General features: G+C 36.3%; 2 protein-coding genes and 1 pseudogene across 3 annotated transcripts; all 3 read right to left on the reverse strand.

The window, feature by feature from the left end:
* Positions 1-3,410: 3,410 nt before the first annotated feature.
* On the reverse strand, positions 3,411-6,706 carry LOC122001634 (serine/threonine-protein kinase PCRK1-like). 2 transcript variants are annotated; one of them, XM_042556488.1, is made up of 5 exons: positions 6,285-6,706; positions 5,571-5,942; positions 4,763-5,023; positions 4,516-4,638; positions 3,411-4,093 (listed from the first exon to the last, which is right to left on the reverse strand). In XM_042556488.1, the coding sequence occupies exons 1-5, from the start codon at positions 6,288-6,290 to the stop codon at positions 3,581-3,583; spliced, it is 1,275 nt and encodes a 424-aa protein (XP_042412422.1). In that variant the 5' UTR covers positions 6,291-6,706; the 3' UTR covers positions 3,411-3,580. The 2 variants fall into 2 exon arrangements, with proteins under 2 accessions (XP_042412422.1, XP_042412423.1); XM_042556489.1 differs by having other exon boundaries at positions 6,445-6,705.
* Positions 6,707-7,837: 1,131 nt separating this feature from the next.
* On the reverse strand, positions 7,838-8,113 carry LOC121999473 (glycine-rich cell wall structural protein-like). Its single transcript, XM_042554154.1, has one exon. The coding sequence runs from the start codon at positions 8,111-8,113 to the stop codon at positions 7,838-7,840; it is 276 nt and encodes a 91-aa protein (XP_042410088.1).
* A 3,285-nt stretch (positions 8,114-11,398) lies between these two features.
* Positions 11,399-11,563, reverse strand: LOC122003218 (annotated as a pseudogene).
* Positions 11,564-14,534: the final 2,971 nt, after the last annotated feature.

Here is a 14,534-nt window from a genome sequence, read left to right on the forward strand (position 1 = left end):
GATTTACTCGGATCATCTATTTCTTAGGATACAATGGTTAACCGTGATTCCCACCAAGTACTACTAGTCATGCGAACTGAGTGATACCTGGCTACTATTACGGGTACTCTGCCGAGCAAGAGTTACACGATAGAGGAGGAGGGGAACGGAGGTAGAGAGTTGCGCTTCTTTTCTATGTGTGTAACCTTTTTTGCTAATGATCACAACCTCTTTATATAGGAGCGCCTCTTTATATAGGAGCGCAGACCAATGGGGGGCATCAATGATCAATCAATGATCGTTACTCGTCAAGCTGAAAAACACTAATGTTTCACTCGGCCACCATTTAAATTCTACATTAATTTTAATTTAATACATCCATTACACACTTAAATAAGCAGCAAAAAGATTTATGTGCCAAAATATTGGTTGTTCTACTTGGGCAAACTTTGCCCCGACCGATTCGGCATTCAGTATGCATAAGTCATGCTCGCACATGAGTTAACATAGTTCAATATAATCTGAGTCCTAGATTTTCACCCTTTGCACACCCACATGTGAGAGAGAGTTTCTTCCCATGCATTTGTTCGTACCATCAATGCATGTGAGTCAGTATAAACTAACTAATATGCTTTGAAACTCCTAATGTAGGACTAAAGTCTCATTCACAATGGAGTGCTTCTTTCCTCTTCTGTCTCTTTTCCATTCATATATTTCCAACATAAGGTAATTGAATCGGGATTATGAAGTTGGACATGATCGTCTTTTCAATGATTACTTCTATGATGAGCTAGTATATCTTGATGATATATTTCGATGTCAATTCTGAATGCAAAGAGGGTTATTCCTTCGTATAGTTGATGTCTTGAAAAATCATTAGAATATTTTCAATGGAAGGTCAATGTGACGGAAAAAAAGGTTTGTCGCTACTTCAGAAAGACACAACGACTATCCTCCAATTGGTGTATGGAGTTCCTACTGATCATTGCGATGAGTACCTATGAATTGCTAAAACAATTGTCATCCAATGCTTATTCAACTTTTGCCGATGTGTAATTGGAGTGTTCGACACTCAATATTTGAGAAGACCTAATGTTGTTGATATCCAACACTTACTTGAAATGCATGAGCAGAGACACAACTTCCCTGGTATGTTGGATAGTTTTGATTGTATGCATTGACAATGGAGCATTGGCCTGTCGCTTGAAAAGACCACTTTTCTCGAGGAGATCATGGCGTCCCAATAATTGTGCTTGAAGTAGTCGCATCTGCGGGCTTATGTATATGACACACTTTTTTTGGGATTGCGGGGTCGCGTAATGATATTAACGTGCTTGACGAATCACCTTTATTCAACAACGTTTTACAAGGAAATGCACCCGAGATTAATTTTATGGTTAACAATACACAATATATAAAAGGATACTATATGACGGATGAGATCTATCTAGAATGAGTTACTTTCGTCATGAGTTTTTCATGCCCCCATAATCTCAAGAGAAAAATGTTTAAGGAATGATAAGTGGCTGCGAGAAAGTATGTCCAGCGGACATTTGGGGTGCTACAATCTCAATGGGTAATGATCAAAGGTCCAGGATATTTTGGTACAAGAATAATTTGAAGGACGTGATGTATACATGTATTATTTTGCACAACATGATTATTGAGAATGAGAGAGATGCAATAGTCAATGATCCGGCGGTAAGAATGGGGGACTCACTTCCTGAAGGGTCTCAGCTTGAGGACCGATGAAGGGCTGACTAAGCGGTTAATGGCCGCGCCGAGCAGCTGAGTAGGTCCGAGCGGAGCTAGAGATAACCCATCCAGGGGCTTGGGTTTCCGACGCCAAGGCAGGAGGATCGAAGGGCCGAGCGGGAGTCCGCTTGGCTGGGGCCAAAGGGCCGAGCGGGTTGTCCGTTCGGCCAAGACAAGGGCGAGGGTACAAAGGTGGCCGAGCGGCCTATGCGCTCGGATCGGGATATGGGATATCAGCAGAAGCATGTCTGATGATTAGACCGTACACAAGATCGCACGATGGAGGATCTTGCCGTCACATCATGGAAAGGTTAATACAGTAGCAGTATGGCCTCATGGACGTCTTCCTGACAGATCCATATCTGGGCATGGCCCTTCTGACAGACCCATACCTGGGCATGGTCAAAGGCAGGCGGTTGCTTTGATTGGCGCGCCCAGGCTTCTTCGAGAGGTCTATATAAGGCCTCCATTTCTTCACCGGAGGTATGAAAAATCTTCATCTTGAGGCCACCTTCTTGTTATTTCTCGCCTGACTTGAGCGTCGGAGGACCGTCGCCGGGACACCCCTCCCGGCTCGGTTTTGCTGCAGGTTCACCGGAGCACTCGAGGATCCAGCAGGGAGCGCCGCATCCCCAGCGTTCGTTGACCCTTGGTTCGAACAGGATCAGTCAAATTGATCGGATAATGAAGGAGATTCTTCATCACAAATATTTTAATGTTTCACCCAAGAATTTCAAGAATACATTCAGAGAAATTATGAGTTATGTGATAATCAACTACATCATCAATTTCGAGCCGATTTGGTTGAACGTATATGAGCACACTATGATTGTAATTTGTGAAAAAATAATTTATTAATTATGATATATTTAATTATGTTATGTTATATTTAATTATATTGTGTTATATTTAAATAATTTATAAGAAAGTGTAGATCTATATAAAAGAGTTGTTGAAAAGTTTTTTTTTTTATAATGCAGACATGTGTAACATGACATAGAAGTGATAATGAATAAGCTTTCTTCTTTTATTACTATATTTTATGGATAATTAATTTGATCCTAATATCTAATGTTTAATTCGTATTACTAGTTTGTCGAAGGGTTAGTTGCAATATAAATATTATTAAAGTATGATTAATATTCAACATTGCAATATCATTGAATTATTAGTTATTTGATAAATACAATTTAATTACTATCTGATCATTAATATTAACTAAAATAAGGTAGCGTTCAATTATTGTAAATATTAGTAATTTATTTGTTTATTTTTCTCACATTTAAAAATAAATAATAACCTATGATTTAATATTTTTTAAAAAAATACTTGTGACTATTTATTTAAATAAAAAATAATTTAAAAAACATCCTTTATTTTTATTATCATTGAAATAGTACTCATTTTAAAAAATATATATTAAAGAAAAATCTTGTCCTAAAAAATATTCTTGTTCGATGTTTTTATAGATATTTTAGATAAAATTACTTTAACATATTTAAAATTATTAAATAAAAAAAATAACTCACGAAGCTCTCGTCATATGAAGTTTCAAAAAAAGATACATTCAAAATTATTAAATAATTATAACTAAAAATGTTCGCTTTAATTTGAACATAATTGATCGAATACTATTAGAATAATTTTAATCAAAACTATTACAATCAAATAAAAGATTTATTTACGATTAGATTTCAAATCTTATTACGGAACTATTTGAAATCTTTTTAACTTACTACACAAACATAAAAGTTTCTACTGCTTAATGCTTACATTTCTTTCAGAATCAGAGACAAGTTTGGCATTGTTTAGGTGCAGGAAGATTCTCGCATTTGCATTTCGATGATCATTGAGCTCTCAAGAGTTTCGGTCGCCACATGAACCATCTACCTTCGTCGACTTTTGAACTGCTAACTTGCCTCTTCAAGTCCTTTCGCTCGCTTTCTTCTCTACAATATTGTACCTCGTGCCCTGGATTCGAGACGAATGGATGAGTTCCAATCTCCATGCCGCGCACAATCCTCTCGACCATCTCTAACACCTCGCTGATCTTCGGCCTTAGCTTTGAGCTTCGCACTAGGCATTTGTTCGCGACTGAAGCTAATTCCATCGCTTGTTCTAAAGAGTATTCCGCCTGTATCCTTGGATCCACGATTGTGTGAAATTTTTTCACATCGGCTGTGTATGGCTTCAGCCACTCTAGCAGGTTCTGCTCTTTCTTCGGACGGTTTTGGTCCATCGGTTTCCGACCAGTAATCAGCTCGTAAAGGACGATGCCATAGGCCCAGATGTCACTCTTGGCGGTAAGGCGCCCGGTCTGGATGTACTCTGGAGCTGCATACCCCATTGTTCCGATAACCTGTTAAAAAATCCAATTGTAAATTCAAACTTTGGCAACAGACCAAATCTAAATTGCCAAATCGGGTGCGATAATACAAAGATCATGCTTCAGCATTGATAGTTAGGAATTCGGTAAACCGTTCATAGATATTTATACAAACAAGAGTTTACTAACAGTTAAAAAAACTGCGATTGAGTTTCAATACAACTTCATGATGACAATGATGATGTTGATTGAGTTATCAAAATAGTTACAATGATTCGAAAAGTAAGATTTAGCTATCAGAATTATAAGTATATGAAAAAATTTATATGTATGTGCTCAAACTCAGCTTCGAAGAAGTGCCCCAAGATCAACTAAAATAATCACATTGAAATTTAACAAGGCGTATAATATATAAAAATGTTAAGGTATCTTAAGTAACTTCCGAGTGTGCATACCACTGTTGAAACATGACCTGACTCGTCGATGGGTCCTTCTCTGGCCAAACCAAAGTCAGACAGCTTTGCATTCCAGTGCTCATCCAAAAGAATATTTGATGTTTTTAAGTCGCGAAAAATAATCTGTATACACAAAAAATTGGGTCTCTATATTCAATATTAATATGCAATGCAAACTACTAATTGTATCACGATAACCACGGTATCAAGTCACAGAAATCCAAAGGAATGAGGAGAAAATGAGAACCTGAAATTCTCCCTCTTCGTGCAGATACGTCAAGCCACGAGCAGTATCGAGTGCTATTCCAAGTCTTGTAGGCCATGATAGAGTTGTAGCAAAGCGAACTGATAAGTGATCTTCTACACTCCTATTAGGCATATATTCATATACAAGAAGTCTTTGGATTCCCCTTTCATCATTTTCAGCACAACATCCAATTAACTTTACGAGATTTGGATGCTCAGCCACCCCAAGAACATCCACTTCTGTTATCCATTCCTTGTGTCCCTGAAAGGCAAATAGGGTAGACTTCAGCTTGGACGAAAATGAGTTTACTTAATCCAAATCTAACAAGACAGAAAGAGGAAGATACTAATACATACAGAAGCTCTTCTCCGACTTGGATTTGACTACATCGATAGGTGTGTACATCGACATCAACAAGTTGTTATTAATTTTAGGCAGGTACACAAAATATTTCAAGATCACAGGGGAATGATCTATGTGTTATAATCATCCTATAAAGAAACTCTTTCTCATGAAACTTACCACAATAGAATTTCAGTTATGAAACACAAATCGTAAAACTACATAATACTATTGATAAAGAGTTTATGACAGTTTACTTTTACACCAAATGAACCACCAGGCCCTTTGTTTCATCCTTGTTATGATCAATACAAATATTTCATATTTGATGCCAAAATAGTTACTTGTATCCACAGTGGTGATGTTAGTGTAGCTTTGCAGTATAGACAAGCAAATGCTAACGCATTCATTGGAATTTGAAAGTGTCTTGCAACAGTAAACAAAGAAAGAAGAAGAAATGATTTACCTGAAGGCCTCCGCGGTTCAATCTTTTGATGGCAACATCAAAGCTGGTGCTTGGATCTTTGGGACTCTGGATTGTGCCTCTATAAACACATCCAAACCCACCTTCCCCGATCATCAGTGCACGGCTAAAGTTATTTGTGGCATTTTTCAGCTCTTTAAAGGTGAATACTTTGAGATTGTTTGGCCTGTGTGATAGGCTAGGGAACCGGGAACTTCGTCCAGAGAAAGCAAACATGTCGAGCAAAGTATTGGAATCGGATTCACATCTTCTCCTATCACGATCTGAAGATCTAGTGCTATTCGACCTAGTGGATCTTGACTTCCTTGACCATGATGGTGACTTCTCTCCATTAGAGAAATGAAAGCAGTTCATCTAAAAGAACCAAATTTCTGTTATGAATTTCAGGGGATAAATTCTCATATCTACAAGAAAGAAGCTTTTGTAGTAACAATTCTAGAGTCAACTAAAACACAAATAGTCTCCATTGCTTAACTAGTAGATCACAAACCTAACTTTTTTCCTCTAAAACTCAGAATTCACTAATATTTCTGTGGTCAGTTCATCAACTATGATATGTCATGCAGTAGACAATCAACACACTACTGTATGATTCTTAGGCAGGTGAACACACTCAACACACAATCAAATAAGCAATCATTAAAAAAAGCAGATGATCTTTGAGAATCTATTCAGTAAAAAATTCTCAAATCTGACCTTCATTCAACTAGAACACCTTTCTTTTCAAAAAACAACCTTGGACACCAAGACTTGATCTTTCCACAAGGAAAGGGCGCGGCGTGGGCAGAAATTGAACAAATCGCAAATACAGCACTCAAGCAGGAGAAAAAAAGCAGTGAGATAAGCAACAGCCTACCGAAATATTTGATCCTGGTAAAGGGCGACGAAATGTTGCTCCGGGACAGAATGGGAGAAGGAAAAAGGAGGAAAGTGGAAGGCGATTTGGAAGAAGTCAAGGCGCGGTGGCTCCACCGTGGAGCGATGAAAGCCTCACCTGTGGCTTTCTCTTTCGGAGGGGGAGGTGCGGGGGCGTTGTGGAAGTTGAGACGACGACGACGTCGATAAGATCGATGGAGCCACCAGCCATGGCGACAGCAGGCGACAAGGTTGCTTTTTGGCATGATTCGGGTAATGGAGCGCCGGGATCCGCTACAAGAGGGGGTTGTTATAAATATGGCATATATCACACGCCCAGACAAAACAAAAAAAGGTAAATATAACGGTTTGTCGTGATCTGCTTGGTTTGGTGGGTAGAGAGAAGCGGCGATTTGTTTTATATAACGGATTTGTGTAGATTTAGCCACTTTTGTTATAGGAGATGATTTTATTTTTATTAAATATAAATTTATTTTTATTTAGAGTGATAATTCAAAAGTTAAAAAGTCATTTAATAAAAATATTATTGCGTAGGGTCAGATATTTGAGTTCCTTGGACGTGTAGAGAAATTTAATGCGGAGATTATATGTCAACTTCACTTTTCCATTGTGGTCCCTAATATAATTAGTAAAATGTTTTGTGCTTTCACATTTAGGTTCTCCAAAGTCAAAATCAATGAAGTGGAAGGTTAAACGTCTTTGTAAAGCCGCATTAATTAAGTGGATTATTTTGCAAGATTTGAAGAACTTTAAGTGTGAGGCACTAAGATAGCCAAGTAGGCTTTTACTAGCTCGCGTCCTCCACTACAAGTCAATCACTAAATTAAAGATTTTTTTTTAAGGAAGATATTCAAATGTTCTAATCCGATTAATTCACTGATTTAATTTTAAGGAAGTTTTTTTTTTATTGATTATTAGAATACATTAAAAAGTACAAATGGGTTTAATGGACAATCCAACATTTTAAAATTTTCAAACTTCCTAAATATATTAGGACTTGAATGAGATTTGAACCCTCTAAAACTTGTCTAGAACTCACTGCAAGTCTTTGTGTTCCTCAAGCTCCTCGTTAAGGAACTTCTAAATCAAATTAACTAGGATTTAAAAGAGAGATTAGATCGATTCTCCGTTTACTTGAAAGCGCGAGCGGATAAAAGAAAGGAAAAAAAAATTAGAAGAAAAAGAACATTGGAGCTGATGGTCGCGATTAGTGACCTAGACACGAAATTCATCTCGACTCTTACGCAATCCACTGATTCTGACTCTGAATACGTTCTCTGTGGCGATGACTAAAACTTCATTCACAAGGACGACGACGACGACAAAAGACTCAAAACACACACTTATATTCTTCATAAACACCAAACTTATTCCTAATCGGTGCCTCCACTTCCACTGCCCTGGCCACCTCCTTCGTCTCCATAGGGAGGGAGCTGCCCTGTGGAACCTCCATAGCTGTTTCCGCCGCCGCCACCGAACTGTTCTCTGGGTATATTGTGATGGTTCTCGATGCTGTTTCCTGAGTAGCCGAGTGTTGCCTTGAGTACCTTCTTCACCTCCCTTGCCTCAGCTGCAGCCATGACTACCACCACCGCTGTTAGAGCCACAGCCAAGAGAAGAGACCTTGCCTTCATGCTTAATTCGACCATCGTTCCTGCACGCAGCACACAATTGCTAAGTAGTATTTAAAACACAAGGAGGTAGTTCAGCAGTTGGTTGAGTAATTAGCTTGGAACTAGTTACAAGTTTCAGCCTTTTTTTATAGAGAAGACACTCAGCTAAAAGGACGTACTATTTATTATTTATATATATATATAAAATGGCAATTATAATTTTGAGATGGTTAAAGTTACGGTTTGAAAGTATATTCAGACATTGTCATATATATATATATATATATATATATATATATATATATATATATATATATATATATATATATATATATATATATATAAAATGGCAATTATAATTTTGAGATGGTTAAAGTTACGGTTTGAAAGTATATTCAGCATAGACAATGTCTTTTGTAGGTTTATATCATAGTTGTTATCGTCAAAATTTGTAGGGTAATAATACACATGAGAGGGTTGGTCTAGAGTCACAGGTCCCCTTCGATGTTTAAATCGTGAGTGATAATTTTGTTTGAAGGTAATTAGTTGAGAACGTGACTTTGCTGTGCTGTTGACAAAAGGAAGATTCCGTGTTGTCTTACGTAACACAGAGAGCGTTAGTGTCGGGTTAGGGAAGGGGTCCTCGACGTTGATCCTCTGACGCTCAAGTCAGTAATCGAGTTATATGAGAAGAAAAATGGTGGAAGCAAACTATAGCAATGAGCATGTAGGATTATAGAGCATTTGCATATCTCCGTCTGTAAATGGGGATCTCTTTTAATAGTATCACTATTGTATTTATATAAGCATTCCAAAGCACTCCTAAGAAAGGACATGTCAAAAGTGACTCTGATACATTTCTTAAAATGAGCTAGCAAATTTATGTGATTTAATAGGTTGGAAGTTTCGAAAGTATGATTTGTTTGCAAGATATCTTCTATCCTTCATGGCACAAACTTCCAAAAGAGAGTATGAAGTTGTTGGGCCATAGGGCCCATAATGGGCTGATCGGCTATCACTCAGGAGGATCGCCTGCTTGACCTTACAGAACGTGATGAGCGACTCAGTCTTCACTCAACCTTTTCATTTGCATCAAGGGCGTGATATGCCCAATCAATTTATAGGTCTGATTGACTGATAGGAAGGCCTAGTTAGCCAGGTTATAATTGTTTATTGCACCCTAAGACCTGATTGGCCATCCAAGGTCCGATCGGTCGTTCGAAGGCCGATCGCCCATATGACCCGTTCAAGTGTGTCTCTGTCTCGATTGGTGACTCTGAATGTTGATGGCTTCTTGATTTTGATTACCTCAACAATCGATCTTTTCAGCCTTGATCTACCTTTTGAGAGGTTTATCTTTGTCACTGTATCAAGTGCTCAAAGTAAAAGGTATAAGATGAAGAGAATTATTTATATATGCATACCTCCTCCCATTCTACAGAGAACCAATAATTCTAAAACTTTAAATCGATTGTATATACGCTGAAGAGATATTATTGTCGTGTGGTATCACAATGATAATACTCAGTATCCTTTTACGTACGTAATATAACAATAACAACAATAATTAAATCTTATTCCATTATATCAAGATCAATTAGTTATATGAATTCTCCTATACTTAATTGTTGTACTATGTCATAAGATGCCGTGCATGACTATGATATAAGAGACATATTTATGATGATAGTTTCAAATGGTAACTCTAACACCTTAAAACTACAATTATCCTTTAAGAAAAAGTAGAATAGAGTATATAAATGATACAACACAAGTAAAACATTGAGTATATAGATATGTCTATTTCTTTTTTTTAATCTCTTTGCACCGATCAACAAACAATCAAAACTCTAATACGATTCTAAAATTTAAATACAATCATTCCATATCGAGAGGTAAAAAAAAAAGATAATTTTATGATGAATCGAGGGGTGAAACAAAATTTTCCACTTGGATTTTGTGATGGATTGGGGGTGTCCACCACATTAGAGACAAGGTTGAGTGGATGGGATCATATTCCCTCAAATGAATTAGGTGCACAAGAATTTAGTGATGTGAAATGTCACTCCAAAATCTTTCTTTAAAGGCAAATTGGTGGTCTTTTTCCATTATTTCTGATTTTCTTTAATGATCACAATTTTTTTTTTTAAAAAACTGAATTCTCAATACTGAAAAACAATTTTTATAACCCTCTCAATCTTTTTCAGTGTGCCATTTTTGTTTCACCTGTGGATTGATCTACTTGCTGATTGCAGCAGTGATAGATAGTGGTTAAGTGGATGTGCTTATCATTAGCCAAACCCAATTAGGTTTAAGTCATTTTAGCATAAGTATTTGCACATTAGTGAGTGGGCTGCTTCCTTTCCTTTTTGTAAAGTGACTTTTCTTTTACTTAGATTGTGGGAGAATGATTCTTCGGTAACTTACTACGACCATAGTTGGATTCCGGCTAAGTGGCACTTAAAATGACTTTGAAAAAGTATTTCTAATTATTCATATAGTTAAATAAATATCATTTTTTTTAAAAATGTATTAAAATAGTACTATAAAATACTATTTTATCCTCGACTCTTGAAGTAACTTAGTCAAAAAAAAAAAAACTTTGAAATGATGTAATTTTAATTAAAACTATTTCTAAGGTGCAATATACAAAGTATTTTAGATATTAATTTTTTAAAATAATATTCCAGAAACTACTGTTAAAGATTATCAAATATTTAAATGATATTATTTTATCAATATTTTTCTTTTCCTATTTGATGATAAAGAAATAGTAGTATCATATAATTATTTTATTGGCATTTAAAAATGAAGTTTCAATATTACTCATTTAACTCATCTATTTTTTATAATTTTAAAAATATGTATCACATTTCAGTTATACCCTTCCTTTCCTTTTTTTTTTTTTTCATATATATTAATTGACTATCCTTCCATTGTCAGTGTGTGATTAGGGTGTAATTGAATTAAGCCGAGAAGAGAAATAAGGGGTTTGAGCTTAGCTCGGTTGATTTTTCTCTAAGCTTGAGTTCGGCTTAAATTCGATTCAAACTTTAATTGTTTAGCTCGAGCTTGATTCATAATGAAATTAAATTGTTTGCAAACGGCTTGAACTCAATTTTAAAATAATTCATTTAAAAGTTAAGTTAACTTAGTTCGCCGGTTAACATATCAGTTTTAGATTATTAAACAAGCATGAGTTCAGCTCATAATGGAGCTCTAGTAAACAGTGTTATTTGGCATTTAATTTTAATTATTAAGATTTTATTATATTTATAATATATATTAGTCATCACGCACAGACCTATAAATTAGATTTGATAAGAGTACGTTAGATCTATACAGTACTGCAATGCAAGGGCGACGCTCAAGAACCCAACAACAAATTACTATAACGAATTCTTTTTCATAAAAAATTAATTTATTTTATATACCGATTAGAATAGATATTACACTTGATTTTAGCCAAAAGCCCAAAAAAGGTATGTTTCTTAATGTTGCTGGTCCAAGATATTTATAGAAGTTTCTCTGCTCACAATGTTACCAATCCTAAGATGTCGGACTAAAGAGAATCATGAAAATGTATATTACCTTAATTATTAGATATTATTATATATTTTAAAAAAGCTTAGGGGTTAGTAAAAAATTTAGGGTTTGAATTATAATATTAAAGTTAAAGAAATTTAAAAAACATAAAAAAAATTACACATGGTGTTCACAAGGTGAGCATCATAAGGTAAGTAGACTATCAAGACTATTATATAAGAATATTACCCTATATGAGTCATGATACCCTCAGTACTTACCCTATAAGCACCAAGTATATATATATATATATATATATTTTAGAGCTTAGGGTTTAAAATTTAGCATTTAGTTTTTAGAATTTAGGCTTTGAGTTATAGTATTTAAACTAAAGAAATTAAAAAAAAAATACACATGGGGCTTACAACTCACAAGGTGAGCCCCATAAGGCAAGTAGGGTATGAATATTAAGGTAATCAAGTATGGAGGTTGGTCTAGTAGAATCCTACTTATATCTTACTTAAATATCTAATAAACAATCTTACTATTTTATTAAAACTCTGCTCCCTTTACTAACTAATTTTGGTAAAGCACAAAATGAAATTATGTTAATATCCTTTTTTCTTTTCACATTGAAAATAATTTCATGATTTATTAGTAATTTCCACAAACGCATTCATCAGGATCTAGAGTTTAATACTTAGGTACGGTGTATTATTAGAAAATTTTCTCACTAATCAATCAGTGATCTAGAGTTTGAGACTCAGCTGCAACTTATTATTGAAAATTTTCTCATTAATTAATCAGGGATCTAGAGTTTGAGACTGCCACGTATTATTGAGAATTTTTTTATTAATCAATTAGAAATCAAAAGTTCTCTTTAGTCCCACATCTTAGAATTGACAATCCTACGAGTAGAGTGTTGAGACACTTCGGAGCTAGAAGAGGGGGGTGAATAACTTTTTGCGCTTTATCGATGATGATGTGCAACGGATAAACTTTACGCAAGGCTCCTCAATGCTAACAAGATGGATTTACTTGGTATCCACCTCAAACGAGGTGACTAATCCAAGGATCCGACTCTCTCACACACATTCACTATAAAATATACTCCTTCTCGGAAACAATCCGGAGGTGGAGAAACCTCATACAAGCTCTCAATACAGAAATACAAGAAGAAGAACAAAAGTAGCTAATACAATAATAAATCTTACAAGATTTACAACATGAAACCCTAGCTTGCTTCTTCTTCTTATATTGGAATGCCTCTTGACCTTGGAAGTGCAGTAGCACTTGTCTCCAAGAAGCCTCAAGAACTAGTGATGATGTCTGCGTGAGCTCGGTGAAGAAGATCAGAGAGTCGTCTAAGAACAATGCAAGCGAATCCTTTTATTCGGGCGCACAACAGCTAGTTTTTCAAGCTTAAGCGATTACCCTAATCGATTAAGCCTTCTTAATCGATTAGCACAATTGATTAAGAAGCTTTCTATTCTCACGAGAACAAGCCATAATCGATTAAGCTTCCATGCTTAATCGCTTACCAAACTTTCTATACATTCATGAAATTTAGACTTAATTGATTGCCGTATTGATTAATCATTCGTAATCGATTGACCTAATCGATTACGAGCCTCTCTGTGTACTTCGTGAAAATTGCTTAATCAATTATCTTAATCGATTAAGCTTCGATAATCGACTAACCTAGTCGATTACCAAACCTTAACTTTCAAACCTAAGTCTAGGGTTCCCTTACCCAACATCCTGTCAACCATGACCTATTAGGACTCCTCATTACCTAACATCTGGTCAACCTTGACCTATTGGGACTTCTTTACCAAGTGTCTGGTCAATCCTTTGACTCACTTGGACTTTTCTCCTTGTGCCAAGTATCTGGTAAATCTTTTGACCTACTTGGACTTCCAATCACCAGGTGCCCGGTCAACCTTGACCCACATGGATTTCCACTATCTGACTTCACTCACTAGGACTTCCTCACTATCTATCTCACTCACTAGGGCTTTTCACCTGACTTCACTCACTAGGATTTTCCTTCTGCCTAGCTTCACTCACTAAGGGTTTTCACCTAGCTTCACTCACCAGGATTTTCCTTCTGTCTAGCTTCACTCGCTAGGGCTTTCCAATTGTTTCATTTTACTCACCAGGACTTTCCACACTAAGTGTTCGGTCAACACTGACCCATTTAGATTTTCTTCTTTTATCAACATTTTCGTTGGATTTGCCCTTGCCTAACTTTCAGTTTGGACTTCCCAATCAAGTATCCACTCAACCTTGATTCACTCAAATCTTCTTCTCATCAAACTGGTCAATCCTAGATCATTGGGGAATTGCACCAATAATCTCCCCAATTGGATAATTGCAACTGCAATCTCCATACATTATCAAATATCAAAGCTTAAGCTTGAGCCAATTCAAACTTAGTCAAACTAGTCAACCTTGACCTAGGAAAATTACACCAACAATCTCCTCCTTTTTGATGTTTGACAATATGTTTAAATTAGACTAATCCCATAGCCTTAACTTCTGTTAGGACCAAAAGTAGCTAGAGGGGGGGGGGGGTGAATAGCTCGTCGCGTTCGCTCGTTGCTCGGTGTTGCTTGTTCCTTCAAAGATGTGCAGCGGAAAATACAGAAACAATCACACAACGCTAACACGGTTGGTTTACTTGGTATCCACCTCACAAGAGGTGACTAATCCAAGGATCCACACCAACACACACACCCTCCACTAAATAAAACTCTCCTTTATGGTAACTACCAAGGGCGGAGAAGCCCTACAAGACTCAACACAAGAAGAGAGGGAAAGGATACAAGAAATACAAGCTTACAAGCTTACAATGAGTATAAACCCTAACCCTAGCTTCTCTTCTTGGCTTTGATCCGCCTCTTGACTCGGAGAGCTTCCAAGAACCTTC

This window comes from Zingiber officinale, chromosome 7A, assembly GCF_018446385.1.
Source record: "Zingiber officinale cultivar Zhangliang chromosome 7A, Zo_v1.1, whole genome shotgun sequence".
Taxonomy (NCBI): domain Eukaryota; kingdom Viridiplantae; phylum Streptophyta; class Magnoliopsida; order Zingiberales; family Zingiberaceae; genus Zingiber; species Zingiber officinale.

What these genes read in the sequence shown, in the direction of transcription:
- LOC122001634 (XM_042556488.1), bottom strand. An exon ending in ACGAAGAGGGAGAATTTCAG is followed by an intron (nt 4,639 to 4,762) that starts GTTCTCATTTTC and finishes TTGTGTATACAG; the next exon opens with ATTATTTTTCGCGACTTAAA. An exon ending in CAGGTCATGTTTCAACAGTG is followed by an intron (nt 4,094 to 4,515) that starts GTATGCACACTC and finishes ATTTTTTAACAG; the next exon opens with GTTATCGGAACAATGGGGTA.
- LOC121999473 (XM_042554154.1), bottom strand. Translation starts at nt 8,113, where the DNA reads ATGGTCGAATTAAGCATGAAGGCAAGGTCTCTTCTCTTGGCTGTGGCT.